Source organism: Myotis daubentonii, chromosome 9 (assembly GCF_963259705.1).
Source record: "Myotis daubentonii chromosome 9, mMyoDau2.1, whole genome shotgun sequence".
In the NCBI taxonomy this organism is placed as follows: Eukaryota; Metazoa; Chordata; class Mammalia; order Chiroptera; family Vespertilionidae; genus Myotis; species Myotis daubentonii.
In genome coordinates this window covers 67,860,763-67,878,877 of record NC_081848.1, presented here as the reverse complement: position 1 = coordinate 67,878,877, position 18,115 = coordinate 67,860,763, and the positions used below count along the sequence as shown (strand labels likewise).

The following is an 18,115-nucleotide window of genomic DNA, read 5'->3' as shown; positions in this document are numbered from 1 at the left end:
GGCATGTGCCCTGACTTAGAATTGAACCATGACCTCCTGGTTCATAGGTCAATACTCAATCATTGAGCCATGCTGTCTGGGCTAATGGTAAATGCTTTTAATTTTATTATTTGTCTCACCAGCATCCTTATCAATAACTGTATCCTTGATCACTAGTTATTATGTATTTTCTAATGTCCCTTTGGAGTCAGTCATAAATAAAAAATAAATTATTATGGAGGAATTTCATGTTTTAATCAAATACCATTTTTCTCTCTCATATATCAAAATATTTATCTGAAAGTTGGAAAAAGTGTATTTGGCATACTATTAGGTTACTAAACTATTATTCCAGTATTTGTTTTCCTAAGCATATTCTCATGCTTATTATTATTCTAAAGCAACCTCTTATTTTACCAGGAGGATGACACTGAGTCGTACCAAAAGCCCTGCATTTAGTGACAGAAGGCATCTGTGTTCCAGTTGTCATTCTAAGAGCATGAGAGAAAATCAGTCATACTTGATTCTTGGTAACACTTTTCTCTATTTATAATTTTTATTATTTGTTCCATAGAAGAAGCTGTTACTAGAAATCTTACTGACAACTATTTAGAGTCACACCTCTTTCCTGGGTCCTGGTGTTGAATCTTGCCCATCAATATCATGACAGTTGACGGTTAGCCTGTGAAACCTGTGGAGGTTAAATTGGCAGAAACTCCATTTTTCCCTTCTTTTCTCTAAATGATAAATGGAAAATTATGCAAACTCTTTTGTCTTAGTTTCTTTTTATGATTTGATGTAGATAGGCAAAACATACAGCAGGTCAAGGGCAGAATTATATGGGAACTGAAACCTTCCTAGTTCTAACCTACTCCAGTGACGTGATGTCCCCGTTACACTAAGGAACCTAACAGTAGAAAGAGGGTGCCACTAAGAAACACACAAATGTTTCTTCCTCTCCAAAGTGTTTTTTTTTTATTGAGATTATTTCAAAAATCTTCTTGCCACTTTCAAAAAAGTTATTCTCTCTTTTCTTGAATAGTGTTAGTTTGGATTTATTGTACTTCCCAAACCCACTGATTTAAAATATAGATAGAACAAAATGTATAATCTCAGTCTGTGAGGTATGAACTTATGTACTCATAGAATGAATATTTTGGTTTTGATTTTTAAATACCCTTAAGATTACATCCCAAGCTCACCCATACCTGACCTCAGTAGACTTCAAGTTCCATGACAGCGTGACTCGTGTATCCTTCTTATAACCTCTAATGCCTAACACAGTGTGCTGCATAAGAAACATGGTTATGATTTTAAGCCATTCATTTTGGTGAGTTGTTGTAGGAGCAATAGGATAGAAATACAGTATATAAAAAGAGGTGTGACTCTAAATACTATCTCTTACTATTCACCTCCCCTCTTTACTTTTATTCACAATACTTATGCTCTTTGTATGTAGTATGTCAATAGGTGTTTATTTTTTTCCTTAATAAAATGTAATCTCCCTGCAAGAATGACCATTTTCTGATTCCCTCCTTCATTTCTAGCAAATATAACATTTCTTGTCACAGAGTACTAAGGAATATATATTGACTGAATGCAGGAAAGCATATATGAATGAATTTATTTATTAATATTTAATCATAAATGTTGAATTAGCATTATGTCATATAAAAAACAAATGAAACAAAGTGGCAGCTTATATTTTTGAAACCAAAACATATCTGATATAGGCATGTCATGATAGATATAATGTTGGTACCTCGTAGTAACACTTTCCTTCTCTTCATTGGGTTTGTTGTTTTAATGCTGATAAAACAGCATTGACAGTGAAGTCATACAAACATAAAAGGGAAGAATGTCCAAGTTAGACTGCAGTGCTATGTTTTGATTGGCCTTACTACTAAACAGCAAATGAAACGATTCTTCTCCCATATTTTCCTGACTCAACTCTTTAGAGCACAGTCATTGATGTTCCAAGGAGGGAATCGGAGAAGAAGGTGAGGCCAAAGAGTTTTGAAGTTTGAGATTTTGAAAGGAAGGGGATCAAATACTATGAAAGTCAGTTTCATGAGTAAACTGGGTGTGAAAAAAATAGGAAATTCTTAGGCACAGGACTAGGAAAAAACTGAGGTCACAGAAAGCCGTTCAGTTTGTAAGTTGTATAAGTCGAAGGCTTGAAAATACCATAGAATGAGTGATAGGTCTGACACAAGGCATATCTGGGAATGAATGTCAGTTTTAACAATTAATAGTTTCATGATCTAAGAGTTTCTTTATCCCAATTTTATGTTGTGGAAACTGAGAAGCAGGGACTAAAACAATCTCTAGTGCTAGTAGAGTGAATCACTATAGATGAATTATCTAGTACACATTAGGTCCACGCTGAAGTTAATTTATTTTCTTTATCTAACTGCAGGATAAACCTCTGCTCCTGGCTATCTGGAGACTGGATCATGGAGGAAACCATCAGTTAATTTTCCTCTGAGTGATACCATTTGTTCTACAACTAAAAAGCTATGTAAACCTTAAAGCATGGCAGGTTGGAATCATACAGGTGTGAAAGAATTCCTTCTGGTAGGTTTAACTGAAAACCCTCATTTGCAGATTCCTCTCTTCTTGCTTTTCACCCTTATTTATTTTATTACTCTGATAGGTAATTGGGGGATGATCATCTTGATCTGGTTAAATGCCCAACTTCATACTCCAATGTATTTCTTTCTTAGCAACCTCTCTTTTTGTGACATTTGCTACTCGACTGTCTTTGCTCCTAAGATGCTGGTAAATTTCCTATCAAAACACAAGTCTAGCACCTTTTATGGCTGTCTTCTACAGAGTTTCTTCTTTGCTGTGTATGCAGGCACAGAAGGAATCCTCCTGGCTATGATGGCATATGACCGCTATGTAGCAATAGCCACCCCCTTGTTGTATACAGTCATTATGACCCAAAAGGTCTGTATTCAGATGGTCCTTGCATCTTACTCAGGTGGGGTCCTTAACTCACTGACACACACCATAGGTCTGCTCAAACTAGACTTCTGTGGTCCCAACATTGTGAATCATTATTTCTGTGACATTCCCCCCCTTCTGAAGCTCTCTTGCTCTGATGTACATAACAATGAGATGCTGCTTTTGATATTCTCTGGAGTCATAGGAGTGTTCACTTTCATTATCATCATGGTCTCTTATATCTGTATCATTGTTGCTATCCAGAGAATTCGCTCAGCTCAGGGGAGGCGCAAAGCCTTTTCCACTTGTGTCTCCCACTTGACTGCTGTGACCTTATTTTACGGGTCTGCAACTTTTAATTACATCCAGCCAAGCTCTCAGTATTCCTTGGACCAGGAGAAGGTCTGTGCTGTGTTTTATACTTTGGTGATTCCCATGCTAAACCCACTGATTTATAGCCTAAGGAATAAAGATGTGAAAGATGCAGCAAAACGGTTAGTATATTGGAAAAGAATTTAAAACTTCAATCAGTCTTATCTATGGCTTTGTTAACATCACATTAATGTAGGTAATTTATTTAAAATTGTGTCTCATATGTATGATCAGAAGCTACTCTACAATCAAGATACCCTCATGCAATATGAGACTTGAATGATAGTTAACTAGTCTTGCAAATTTTTATTATTCTTAAACCTCTTCTGTAAGTGTAAAATGTTTCAAAATAAAGCATTAGAAAAACATAAAGTGCTTATAAAATGATAGAATATTTTAATTTCTAAATGGATATGGAGTAGCTTGTGATTAAACATCATCTACACTAATAAAAGAGAAAAATGGTAATTGGCGTACGACGATACCCTTTTCATTGGCTAATCAGGGCTATATGCAAATTAACCGCCAACTATGATTGGCAGTTAACTGCCAACTAAGATTGGCAGTTAACTGCCAACAAGATGGCGGTTAATTTGCATATGTAGGCACAATGCAGGGAGGCGAAAGGGAAAGCAGGAAGAAGCCCCCTGCCACTGACAGCGATCAGAAACCCAGGGGGGAGCTAAGAGCTGGGGGGCAGGGCAAAGGCGGCCCTGGGGCCGCTTTTGCCCTGCCCCCCAGCCATGATCGGAGAATCAGGTGCCTTTGCCACCCTGGCCAGTGATAGCAGGAAGTAGGGGTGGAACCAGCGATGGGAGGTGGACACAGTCGAAGCTGGCAGTCCCGGGAGCTAGGGGTCCCTTGCCTGGGCCTAAAGCGGAGCCCACGATCGCGGGGCCGCTGCAGCTGAGGGTCCCCGCTGCCCGAACCGGACGCCTCAGCCAGAGGCGTTAGGCCTGGGCAGGGGCGGAGCCTGCAACCGCGGGGAGCTGGGGGTCCCCTGCAGAGGCCTGACACCTCTGCCGGAGGCCTCAGGCCTGGTCAAGGGGCCGATCCGGTGATTGGTGATCGGAGGGTGATGAGGGTCAACTCCTCTGGCCGAGGCATCAGGCGTGGGCGGGGGGCTGAGCCCGGAATTGGGGGGATATGATGGTCCCCTTGCCCAGGCCTGAAGCCTGGGTCAGAGGCGTCAGGCTTGGGCGGGGGGTGGAGCAAGGGATCAGAGGGAGATGGGGGTCCCCTGCCCAGGCATGATTCCTGGGCCAGAGGCCTCAGGCCTGGGCGGGGGCCAGAGCCAGTGATCGGGGGGAGATGGGGGTCCCCTGTCCAAGCCTGACACCTCTGGCGGAGGCGTCAGGCCTGGGCAAGGGGCCGATCAGGTGATCAGAGGGTGATGGGGGTCTACGCCTCTGGCTGAGGCATCAGGCCTGGGCAAGGGGCAGAGCCAGCAATCGGAGGGGTCTGGGGGTCCCCTGCCCAGGCCTGATGCCTCGGCCAGAGGCATCAAGCCTGGGCTGGGGGCAGAACCAGTGATGGGGGGAAATGAGGGTCCCCTGCCCAGGCCTGACACCTCTGTCAGAGGCGTCAGGCCTGGGCAAGGGGCCGATCCTGCAATTGGAGGGTGATGGGGGTCAACGCCTGAGGGCTCCCAGTATGTGAGAGGGGGCAGGCTGGGCTGAGGGACACTCCCCCGCCACACACACCCAGTGCACGAATTTCGTGCACCGGGCCCCTAGTTTATACAATAATAAGAAAAAAGACAAGATACAGATTTTATATGTTGATAAAATGGAGTAGCTATTGGGAATAAGGGAAATGGACTGGTTTAGAACTCAGGGGCCTTAGATATGGAAAGGTGAGCTGACTTTTATCTCACTGATTCAGAGCTCTCTTGACAATGCAGGACTATGATACATGGAGAGCTCAGTTAGCTCTCAGAGGAATCAGTAGAGCTTTTGGTAGATACTTTGCAGGTTCACCACATATAGTTGCACTTCCTTTCAGGGCATTAGCCATCTTCTGGGCCTGCGATGTAAAGTACATCATAGAGAATAGAATCAGTAATATCATAATAACTATGCATGCTGACAGATGGGTACCAGACTTATTGTGGCACATAAATGTCTAATCACAAAGTTGTAAATTTAATACTGATATAGTATTGTATGTCAACTATAATTAAAAATAAATTTTATAGAAGAATATTTACTGCCTGGCCTGTGTGACACAGTTGGTTGAGCATTGTCCCATGCACCAAGTCACCAGTATAAGCTCTATTCCAAGATCTTCAATAGAGGGCGTGCAGGAGGCAGCTGATGGATACTTCTCTCTCATAGATGTTTCTATCTCTCTTCCCCTTTCTCTCTCTCCTCTGTCTCTCTCTCAAATCAATAAAAACATATTTTAAAAAACATTAGAAGGCTATTTACTGATTAAAGCTACACTGAAAGGGATTTACTAAGGTAGTTTTAACTCAGAGAAGCAAAATATACTAGTAGGATGAAATGACAAATGATAAGAAAAAATAAAGTGTGGAAATATTTTTTTCAATGTTAGGTGTGATAAATTACTGATTTAAAAAATATATTCTATTCAGCTAGTCTTCAGTTGGTTATTCAGTTGACTGTTTTATATTTTCGTTGTAATTCCAGTTTGGTTTTGGGAGGAGGAAGTTGAGTATAACTTATACCTACCCCCACACAATCTAGGACCCCCTTTAAAAAGATCTTAATAAGAAAACGATATATTAAATTTTTTGCCTGCAATAAAATATTTATTCAAAATACCTAGATAAAAGACATAAGATAATTTTAATAGTGAAATTTTGATTAATAGTATACAACAAGGAAGGAATAAAAGTTTAAAGAAAAAACATAATCTAATAGTGAGATGCTCCGTAAAAAATCAGCTATGCCAATTACTACATAAAAACAAAGATTGACAAACTAAATCAGGGTTATTAACCTTAAGAATATTGCCATTTTGGACTCAATGAATTTTTGTGTGGTGGCATCCTGTTCTTGTAAATTAACAGCAGATGTCAGTAACATTCCTCCTCCCCAATTAGGACAACTAAACAAGTATCTAGAATTGTCAGATATGCCCTGGGGTAGAGGAAGGAGGCAAAGTTGCCTGAATTGAGAGCCACTGGAGTAGATTTTTTAAAAAGAAGAACCCAAAGTATAATGTGTACAAGAGATACAGGGACACAGACAAATTGGAAGGAAAAAAATGGAAAAAGTTACTTAGGGACAGCTGGTGTCACTATATTCATATTTGAAAAAGCAAACACTAAGGAACAATATTATTTTTTAAAAGGATTCTTCTTAATGGTAAATAAAAATGATTCTAAATGTGAATTTACTTATTAATTTGCTTCAAAATACTTGTAAGATAGCTGATGAAAGTGAGTTAATAAATTTTACAGATCTAACTGGAGGTTGTTAAATAGCTCTCTGAGTAATTGAGAGGTCAATCCAATAAAAATAACAGCATAATCAATTTAATTGAGGGAGTAGAAATACATGGAACGCTATGCCACTCATTCTCTAAAATACACATGGAACATTTAAAAATTGATTATATGTTAAGTCATAAAACAAACTTTAATAATTGAAATCCTACAAAGTATATTCTCTGATCACAGTAAAATTTTAATAAGAAAAGGGCACAAAATCACTCTTCATATGTAAAGCAATGCATTCATGAAAAACCTATGTTTTAAAAATAAAAGTGTAAATTTTAAAATATGTTTGAAATAAATCAAGTTGAAAAAGTAAGAAGAAAGACTATAAATAAGAATAGAATATATAAATTAAAAAATTATTTAATAAAAGAATAATAAAGCAATTATTCTAAAATAATACCAAGAGATAAAACAGTAGCAAAACTAATAAGAAAAAAATGAGAGTAAAAACAAATTACCAATACCATAAACAGAAATGAAAATACCATTAGAGGTTTTATAACTATTAAAAAATTCCTAAGGTGAGATCTTAAATGAAATAAAAAAGTTCCTTGAGAAACAAGACTTATCAAAACAAGTCCAAACCAATTAGATTATCTAAATATTTCTAGACATGTTTATGATACTGAATTTATAATTATAAAAAATATCCTGCAACCTTAGTGCACTGGTGGTGGGAATGCAAACTGGTGTAGCTGCTGTGCAGAACAGTATGGAGTTTCCCCCCAAAATAAAAAATGAAACTGCCTTCTGACCCAATGATCCCACTTGTAGGAATATATCTTAAGAATCCCGAAACACCAATCAGAAAGAATATATGCACTCCTATTTTCATAGCAGTTCTATTGACAATAGCTAAGATCTGGAAACAGCCCAAGTGCCCATCAATAGATGAGTGGATAAAAAAGCTGTGGTACATGTACACATGGAATAATACGTGGCTGTAAAAACTAAGGAACTCTTATTTTTGCAACAATATGAATGGACCTAAAGATGATTATGTTAAATGAAATAAGCCAGTCAGAGAAAGACAAATACCATATGACCTCACTAATATGTGGAATCTAATTAACAAAATAAACAGAACCAGAAGCATGTATACATGGAACTGACTGCTAGCACTTGAGGGAGGGGTGTAGGGGGACTGGATAAAGAGGGTGGAAGGGATTAGCTAAAGAACATGTATGCATCACCCACAGACAGGGACAATGATGTGATGAAGGCCATGGGAGGGGAAGGCGGGATGGGTGGAGCTGGGCAAGGAGTGGGCAGGGAGTGAATCATCTGCAATACTGTCAACATTAAAACTTTGTAAGAAAAAAAAAACATATCCTGAAAGAAAACTTCAGGTATCTATGTGTCTCTCATGATGTATTCCTAATATACAGGCAATAAAGGATATAATTTTAAGATTCTTTCAAAAAGGAAAGAAATAAAAACTAAAATTAATTTTATGGAACCACTGAAACACTGATCTCAAAACCTAAGAAGGACAATACAAAGAGAGATAATTACAGGCTAGTGCATCTTATAGCAGAGAAACCAAAATTCTAGGGAAAATAATCTATACTAATAAAAGGGTAATATGCAAATTGGACCGGATACCAGACAGCTTTCAGACATCCGACTTCCTTCCGGACAAAGCCATGGTGGCATAGGCGGTTAGGGGAGATCAGCTGGCAGGGGAGCAAGCAGTTAGGGGCGATCAGGCCAGTAGGGGAGCAAGCAGTTAGGGTCGATCAGGCTGGCAGGGGAGGGCAGGTAGGGAGCCATCAAGCCAGCAGGGGAGGGCAGTTGGGGCTATCAGATGGGCAGGGGAGTGATTAGAGGGCAATCAGGCCTCAGGAGTGAAATTAGGCGGTGATCAGACTGGCAGGGGATCAGTTAGGGGGTGATCAGGCCGGCAGGCAGAGGTGGTTAGGAGCAATTAGGTCAGTAGGCAGAGGCAGTTAGGGGTGATTAGACAGGCAAGCAGGCAAGCGGTTAGGAGCCAGCAGTCCTGGATTGTGAGAGGGATCCCCCGAGGGGTCCCAGATTGGAGAGGGTGCAGGCTGGGCTCATGGACACCCCTCCCCCCCCCGCCCTCCATGCACAAATTTCGTGCACCGGGCCTGTAGTCTATAATAATAAAAGTATAATATGCTAATTACACCAGACATCCTTCCAGATGACCTTCCAGATGAATCCAAGGCTGCGAGGGAAGTCCGGGTCCTGGGTGCCTGCCAGCGACTGGAGGGAAGCCCAGGTTTGGGTACTAGAGGGAAGCCAGTGCTGGCAACCAGGAGAAGGAAGGCCTATTCTTGCATGAATTTCATGCATCGGGCCTCTAGTTGTAAATATAACTAGGGACTTCTCTAAGAAAAGAAGGTAGTTTTAACAGACCTCACAAAGGAAAAAATAATATACTACCACGAGATGCTAAAAATATTTATAAATTTTAATACCTAATAATGATAAAACTCTACAAAATATTTGTAGAGTATAAATACCTACAGCCAACGTTGTAGTTAATGATAAGATATCCAGCATTACCACACCCACGAATGATTTTGGGAGCAAGATGAAGATATTCATAATAGCCACTTCTATTTGAAATTATACAGAAGGTTCTAGCCAGCACATTCAGTTGAGAAAACAAATAAAGGAGAATTTTTGTTTCTGTGTGTTTGCGGACACACATACTCATCCCTAAGTGGAAGTCCTGGGAGATAAATCAGGCTTATATTCAGGTTACTGCCAAACAGTTCTCCAAGTGCCTGCACCATTTACATACACCTCTTAGAAATGTCTGAGTAAAGATATTGAACATTTTTACATATTCTTATTGGCTATTTTGAATATTTTTCATTACAAAGTCCCTTTTCTAATTTTTTCATATTTATTTTTTCTTATTTGTCTTTATCTTATTGATTATCAGTAATTTTTAATGTATTCTGGATAGGAGTGCCTTGTCATATACACATACTATGACTGTCTTTCCATATTCTGTGGCTTGTTCTATTAGATTTTAATGGTGTTTTTCCAGGGACAGAAGTTCATTAGTAAGTGAAAGAATATACAGTGTGCTATAACCACACAAAGAAATGTTACTTAGCAATAAAAAACAAACTAATGCTTTATATAACAATGTAGATATATCTCAAAACATTATTCTGATTGAAAAAATCCAGAGAGAAAAAGCATATACTGTATTATCCCAATTTTATGAAACTCTACTAAAGCATATCTCATAGAAAGAGATATAGAGCTGGTCAGGATTTCCTCAGGGTTGGAGGTTAGAGGTAGGGTTTTCTTATAAGTAGAACAAAAGACTTTGGGGTTATGGAAATGTTCTATATTTTGATGGTGGTAGTAATTGCCCTTGAGTATGTTTTTGAAAAGTCTTTATGCACTTAAAATGACCACAGCTTATACTATCTAATAAAAGAGTAATATGCAAATTAACTGTCACTTTGCGATAAAGATGGCAGTGCCCACAGCCAATAAGGAGGGAATATGCAAATTGACATGACAAGATGAGAGGCGGAAGGCAGCTCCAGGCCAGAGCAAAGGCAGAAAGGTAGCTCTGGGCCCGAGCGAAGGCAGCCAGGGGAAGGAAGGGCTACTCTTGCATGAATCTTTGTGCATTGGGCCTCTAGTAGTACCAAAAGTGTCCCGCAACTTTTATTTGAAATGAGTTCATTATTTGCTAAAACATAACACTTTAATGTAGTATATTAATTAATATAAATTCTGAATATTTTTCACATAAAGACCTTGTTCTTGACAAGTTCTCATTAAGTATATGCCAATTCATTTTAAATAATGCTAATACATTTTTCTATATATAAAATGTAATTGCAGCACTATAAGAATTCTAAGTATCAATATTTTTACTTAATATCAGGTTTATTGCTCATAAAGCTATTAGGTCTTAGTTTGAGTACATATTTGAGCATCTAATGAATGGCATGAAGCCCTTTTCGTAAATTTGTGCTTTTAAACATGCTATTTCATGTAACTTCAAAGGATTAAATGTCCTATAGAAGATTGAAGACTTGATAGGTACTTTCTGAATGTATTATTTGTTGTTTTCTCTTTCAATTGAGTTTTTACAGACATTCTTGATGTTTGTTCATTTAATTTTGTTTACTTAATTTACAATTTCTTAGGAGAAAATAAATATTTATCTGACAAATTTAATCTCTTTATATTTTTTACATATAATTCTTATATAGTTCTTTATATGTAGGCTGAAAATAAATTATATGTCTTAAAAGAAACAGAATATATCAGATACTTGAAATGTTCTAGACCTTCTAAAATAATAGATCATCCTTTGGCCTAATTTATGATTAAAATATCACTTAATCCCTACTCCTATCAACTGCCCCATTAGATTTTAATTTAGGCATTTTGGAAATTTGCATTGAAGAAGGAAAAATTTAAGTGTTTTTAGAATAAAGAATAAATGAAATTTCTTATTTAGATTCATACATAAGAGAAAGTGAGAAATATTATTACTAGAATCCCTCATAATTCATTTTTAGGTAAAGGCAAAAAAAAAATCCCAAATTTTCTATCAATGAACACGGGCTAGACTTAATAAATATTCAAGAGATGGGCACTTGGGTTCATTTAAAGGTGGTCTGTGAAGAAGCAGTATTTATTTTCTTTGATTCCATTCTCAAAATTCAAGGGAATGGAATCACTTTTTATCAGGTCTTGTTCTACTACCTAAAATCCTAGTTATGTGTGGATTTTGATTTTGCATGTGTATGTGTTCATGTGTGTGTTTCTGAAAATTAGGCCCAGAAAAGCTTCCCTTGCGAAAGCACTAAGCAGGCATCACTATCAATTCTATTGCTTTTTTATTTTTTTCAGAGATCATATATTCTGTTTTTTAAAAAATATATTTTTATTGATTTCAGAGAGGGAGAGAGATACAAACATAAATGATGATAGAGAATCATTGATCTGCTGCCTCCTGCATGGCCCCTACTGGAATGGAGCCCTCAACCCTGGCATGTGCCTTGATCAGGAATTGAATTGTGACCTCTTAGTTTATTGGTCAATGCTCAACCACTGAGCCATACCAGCTGGGCCACATATTCTGTTTGTTTGTTTTTCCCTATCCTTGTCCCACATATTCTTCTTCTAATGGTCACATTCAAAAAATTAAATGCCTGAAGGGAGTAATTAAATTCTTGAGAGTCTCCTAAATCCCTTAAGAAACACAGAGGAACTTTAAACAATATATTCAATATATCCTTTTAATTAGAAGATTAACTCTAGGGACCCTATTCCCATTTGAACTAAGGTAAATATAAAACTGAACATTTCATCCAAACCTATTTTCTGAGACAATGGTGTTTTGATCCTATCAGTTTTACTTTCACACCCTGAAGACTTTGTCTTTGGTTCTCATATAATAAAGGAGAAGTTGGAATTTGAATCCTGCTACCTATAACTTCTATCATTTACCTAATTTATGAATGACTGTAAATGTCACATAAATTGAACTTTTTGTTTTATTTTTGTTTGGGGAGTAATACAGAGAAATAGATCATGGGGATGAGTGATCATGAGGTTCCTACATGAGCTAAGGTGTTGGACATTTGTTTTTCCATCGGTAAGTTAAATACACTTATTTGAATATCCTTTATACATACTATCCTGTGAATCAGTTAAAAATACCAAAAAATAAAAAAAGAGAAGAAGAAAAAAGTGTTCAGATTTTAATCTGATAAACACTTCAAATTACAAGGGTGGGAGCAATTTGTAATTTGGTCACTTTTCTTACTTCTTACCCTACACTGACATTTCATTTTTTATATTAACATAAATATTTGTTATGCAACTTCTAATAGAACAATAAAGAAATCAATGTTTTAATTCATTTTTATATATTCTTTCCTAAAGGAATAATTTTAGTCAGCCATAACTACATATTTACATGGGGACTACTCACGGGTCAGTAACTAGATCTAACATAGTTACCTTTTTATTTCTTACTAGAGGCCTGGTGCATGGATTCATGCACTGATGGAGTCCCTCAGCATGGCCTGTGGGGATCGGGCTGAAACATGCACCCAACATCCCCTGAAAGATATAGTAATGCGTAAAGTGGCAGGCAGCGGGGAGGAGCTGCTCCCGCTCATTATGGCTCTGCTCATCCTGGTCAGCTGAGCGGCGCTCCCCCTGTGGGAGCACACTGACCACCAGGGGGCAGCTCCTGCATTGAGTGCCTGCCCCCTGGTGGTCAGTGCACATCATAGCGTCCACTTGATCAGTCACTTAGGCTTATGTATATATAGATTATTGCGGTAATCTTATAATGCTGTTCTTTTTAAATTTTACCTGCTGTGCTAAAAAAAATAGTTTCTCTGTCTCCTAAATGAAAGAATGAAGCCAAAACCATCATTCTTTATTCCTTTGAGGTAAACTGTTTAAAATATTTTTATGCTATTGTGAACTGTTTAAAATATTGTTATGTAAATTTAAATGTAAAAATATAATGTTTTCAGATGAAATGTAATAATAATAAACAAATTCACATTGTTTAACTAGAAAATGCATTGTATATTCTAAGAAATGTGTTGCAACATAAAAAATATTGCGAAGCAGTATCTGTCTGTTTTTATAGGTTTGTTTTATTTTATAGGTAAAGACTCTGTTTCGTGAGTAAGATATTTCTATTGGATATCAAACACTAATACTAAACTGTTGTTCACTATATTTCATACTTCAGCTAAGAGTACCCCCCCACCCCCGGCTCCGGCCCCGACCCAATTCCCAGTGGGCAGTCTCCTCCAGAGCCAGTGGCTCTGGCTATTTTCTAAGGATGACTCCAGAGACTGTGGATGTTAGGGCCTTGTCTTTCATTACATCCCAGTTACAACAAAATATGGAGTATCAATAAAACAAAGGCATAAGTGGAATATCTTTCTTTAAATGCCACAGTATGGTTTATTCTTACAACCAATATATTTGACTTTAGCTACTGTTAAATCCAAAAGGAGAAGTTTAAAAGAGTTGCACAGTGCCATAGATTAAAATTTCAACTCTGACTATTGTTATGCTTTATACATTGGATTTCTTTACATATTTTAGAATGAAATTCACTTTTTTTTTCCTTCACGCTAAGACCAGTATTTTGAATGCATCCTGAAGCTAAAACACTAATGTTTTCATTTTTCCACAGGGAATTTCCTTATGGAACAGACAAATAAACAGTGATTGAAAAGACTAGAGACTTTCTAGTGAAAAATGTTCTAATTTAATAGCTTGAAAAACAGAGCAGAAAAGCAATAACACAAGTCACACAGCTAGTTCAAGACTGTAATCCGTCTGGTGTGTGCAGAACGATTATTCTCAATTTGCTCCAATCTTCTTATCATTAACAGGTTCCAGGAAAAACAAACACATGGCTGGTGTTAATTTCACGTTGGTTACTGAGTTTATCCTTTTGGGGCTGACAGATCGTGCTGAGCTGAAAGTGTTCCTCTTCGTGTTGTTTCTGCTCATCTACACCGTTTCTTTGGTGGGGAATCTAGGAATGCTCTTCCTAATCCACATAACTCCCAAACTCCACACACCCATGTATCATTTCCTTAGCTGCCTGTCATTTGTTGATGCCTGCTACTCGTCCGTCTTTGCACCCAAAATGCTGCTCAACTTCTTTGTTGAACAGAAGATCTCATTTTCTGCATGTATAGTGCAATACTTCTTATTTGTGTCACTCCTTACCACTGAGGGCTTCTTGCTGGCAGCAATGGCGTATGACCGCTATATGGCCATTGCGAACCCTTTACTTTATACGGCGGCTATGACTAAAATGGTTTGTGTTGCCCTGGTCATTGGATCATGTGTAGGAGGTTTAATCAACTCATTGACACACACAATTGGCTTGATGAAACTGTCTTTCTGTGGACCCAATGTCATCAGCCACTTCTTCTGCGACCTTCCCCCATTGTTAAAGCTATCGTGTTCCGACACATCCATGAATGAATTGCTGCTTTTAATCTTCTCTGGCATTATTGCCCTGATCACTTTCTTAACTGTGGTGATTTCCTACTTCTTCATTGTCACTGCCATCCTGAGGATCCGCTCAGCAGCAGGTAGACACAGAGCCTTCTCCACGTGTGCTTCACACCTCACGGCTGTCACCTTATTCTACGGCTCCATAAGTTTTAGTTACATTCAACCGAGCTCCCAATATTCCTTAGACCAAGAAAAGGTGGTATCTGTGTTTTATACCCTCGTGATTCCTATGCTAAACCCATTGATTTATAGCCTAAGAAACAAGGAGGTGAAGGATGCTGTGAAAAGGGCTATGGAAATGAAATATTTTCCTTGTTAATTTTATACCAGATGTGCTCTAAAATAGTGTATAAACAAGTTCTTTGGAGAATGATATGTATATGAATTTATTAAAACTTCGATCCCAAAGGAATCTTAGAGTTTAAGAAGATGTAAGTGGTCAATGTGAATCGGTTATGATAAAACTGATGCTGAGGGGCAATGTTCATAGAAATTAACATTTGCCAGACCGCTCTAGAATGCCTCACACTGATATGTGGAGGAAAGTTGTAGTTTTGTCCCCAGATACTATTTCTGGTTATTTATCTAAAGGAACCAAATCAATATATATTCCCTATTACATTTTAAAAATAAACAAAAAATTATGATTAGAGTAATTGCCCAATGGCAGAGAAAGTCGTTTAATAAATGTAGATGCATACATATAATAGAGTATGATAAAGTTATTTATATTAAAAACACAAACAAATATTGATTGGCTACCTATTTTATTGCCAATAAAACATGGAAGATGTTTTAAATCCATATAATTTAATTTTATCTTCACAAACACATGAAACAGGTATTACTATTGTCACTTTGTAGACATGGACACAGAATCAAAGAGATTAAGACATTTTCACCTGGCCATAATGCTAGTTAATATTTCTAGACACAAACTCAGAATTATGATTCCCAAATCTAAACCTGTTTAGCTATAGCATAGCGTCTTAATTTTGAAAAATTATAATTACCAAGATTTGGAAATATAAAAGCATTGAAAATATATGTGTGATGTATTCATTTTAATGTAAATGTATTGGGGTGACAGTTAATAAAATTATAGGGGTTTCAAGTGTATTCTTAAGGGAAAATTATAAGTACATACATATAAATAGAATATGTTGTCCAGATCCTGGTTTCCAGGTGGCATACTCCTTGGAGAAGTGGTTGTTTTTAGAGCTGAGTCCAGAGAAATATAAGTGCCTGGAGTGTATTTTGCTACTAGAATCTAAGAAGTGAAAACAAGCAAACTTAAATGACAAGGACATATCCAAATAGCAAAGTACACAGGAGCTATTCAATGATGGTTCCATTAGCAAAGCTAGAACAATTTGAGCAACAAAATAAGTGATGGTAGTATTGGGTAACAACCCTAAAGAACAAAATAATTATCAATGAGTGCACATTGGTATAACCAGCTAACTAACTAAGGTAAAAATGAGCCTGGCCAATGAGGTGCTGTGGTTAAGCGTCAACCCATGAACTCAGAGGTCCCTCATTCGACTCCTGGTCAGGGCACATGCCAGGGTTGGGGGCTCATTGATGTTTTTCTCTCATTGATGTTTCTATCTCTTTATTACTCTCTCTTCCTCTCTCTCTAAAAAGTCAATGAAAGCATATTTTTAAAAAATGCCCAGCAAGTGTTGCTCAGTGATTGAGCATCAACCCTGTGGGGACATGCAGGAGGCAGTTAATCAATGATTCTCTCTCATCATTGATGTTTCTATCTGTTTCCTTCTCCCTTTCTTTCTCTGACATCAATAAAAATATATTTTTAAAAAATTAAAAACTCTTTCTTATGAAATCATTTCAATTAAAATATGTTGAAAGAATAAGGGAAATAGATATTTACTAACAAAACACCATGGTAATAATTGGTAGAAACAACATATTGATAGATGCTATTAGGTATAAATAAAATATTACATAGTCAATTTTCTTCTGCATATAGAGGGATAGATATATTTATATAGAGAGATATACTGGTAGATAGATATATTTATATCTGTACCTACCTATCTCTCTCTAAATATGTATATTAATAAAAAGTAAAGTATAACAACTTTACATAAGGAAGTTTGGCAGACAGTACTTTAATAACTATTCCTTTTGCCTGCATCTCTATCTTCCTCCAGATATTTTCATGACTCTCTATATTTCTTTCAATGTGACTCTATTACTGAAAAATTCCCAGAAAAAAATTTTTTTTAAGAAAAGCATTCCAAGATATCCAAACAGCCCAAGTGCTTAGCAGTAAATGAGTGGATTAAAAAAGCTGTGGTACATTGACACAATGGGATCAATGGGATACTCTGACGCTGTAAAAAGAGAAAGAACTCTTACCTTTTGCAGCAGCATGGATAAACCTGAAGATTATTATGCTAAGTGAAATAAGCCACTCAGAGAAAGACAAAAACCATATGATCTCATTAGTATGTGGAATCAAATGAACAAGATAAATTGACAAACAAAATAGGACCAGAGGCATGAATACCTGAAGTAGACTGCGAGATGTCAGGGGTGAGGGTGGAGGGTAGTGAGTAAAAGAAGGTGAAGAGCTTAGCCAAAGAACATATATGCATAGCCCATGAACACAGGCAACAGTGTGGTAAAGGCCAGTGGAGGAGGGAAGAGGGTTGGGTGAAGGTCAGCAAAGGTTGGGGAGGAGAATCAGCATCTGCAATAGTGTCAACAAAAAAGGAAGAAGTGTCTTCATGCACCTTCTGATTTCGTGTTTCTCTGCAGCACTTATCACCATTGACATACAGATGCTCATTGTTTCCTCTGTTACCCTTTCCCCCACTAGAAAGACACCCTTACTACATAGTCTTTGCTATTCCTCCAACTTCATGGCCCATCCACTGCACAGGGCTTTGCACTGATGTTCCCCCTGTCTGGACATTCTCTCATGTACTGCACCTACATGGCTCTTTCCTTCATTGAGAATTAGTCCAAATGCAACTTTTTCTTGAATCCTACCTTGATCATAATTTTTTTCCTTATGCTTCTATTCTAGAACCCCTTCCCCTACAATAATTTACATTTTATTATTTTTTTATTACTTTTACCTTTTAGCATGTATGACTAATTTTTGTATTATCTCTGTTTTCCCCTGTTTAGAATTTGTAATCTATAAATACTACAATTGATAAGACCAGACTTTCATCTCAACATTTGAATCTTTCTTTCCTAGAATATGAGTCCTTTATACCAGTTGATGAAAATTAATCTGTAGATGACAATAAATTTACAAAATTTAACTTAAAGGAGTCACCTTTTTCTGAT

At 37.4% G+C, this 18,115-nt stretch overlaps 2 protein-coding genes across 2 annotated transcripts; both read left to right on the top strand.

Annotated features, from left to right (window-relative positions):
* The first annotated feature begins 2,514 nt into the window (after positions 1-2,514).
* Positions 2,515-3,447, top strand: LOC132241937 (olfactory receptor 1052-like). The gene has a single exon (XM_059710886.1). The coding sequence runs from the start codon at positions 2,515-2,517 to the stop codon at positions 3,445-3,447; it is 933 nt and encodes a 310-aa protein (XP_059566869.1).
* A 10,724-nt stretch (positions 3,448-14,171) lies between these two features.
* Positions 14,172-15,107, top strand: LOC132242284 (olfactory receptor 1052-like). Its single transcript, XM_059711187.1, has one exon. It carries the CDS (start codon positions 14,172-14,174, stop codon positions 15,105-15,107), a length of 936 nt encoding a protein of 311 aa, XP_059567170.1.
* Positions 15,108-18,115: the final 3,008 nt, after the last annotated feature.

What these genes read in the sequence shown, in the direction of transcription:
- LOC132242284 (XM_059711187.1), top strand. Translation starts at nt 14,172, where the DNA reads ATGGCTGGTGTTAATTTCACGTTGGTTACTGAGTTTATCCTTTTGGGG.
- LOC132241937 (XM_059710886.1), top strand. Translation starts at nt 2,515, where the DNA reads ATGGCAGGTTGGAATCATACAGGTGTGAAAGAATTCCTTCTGGTAGGT.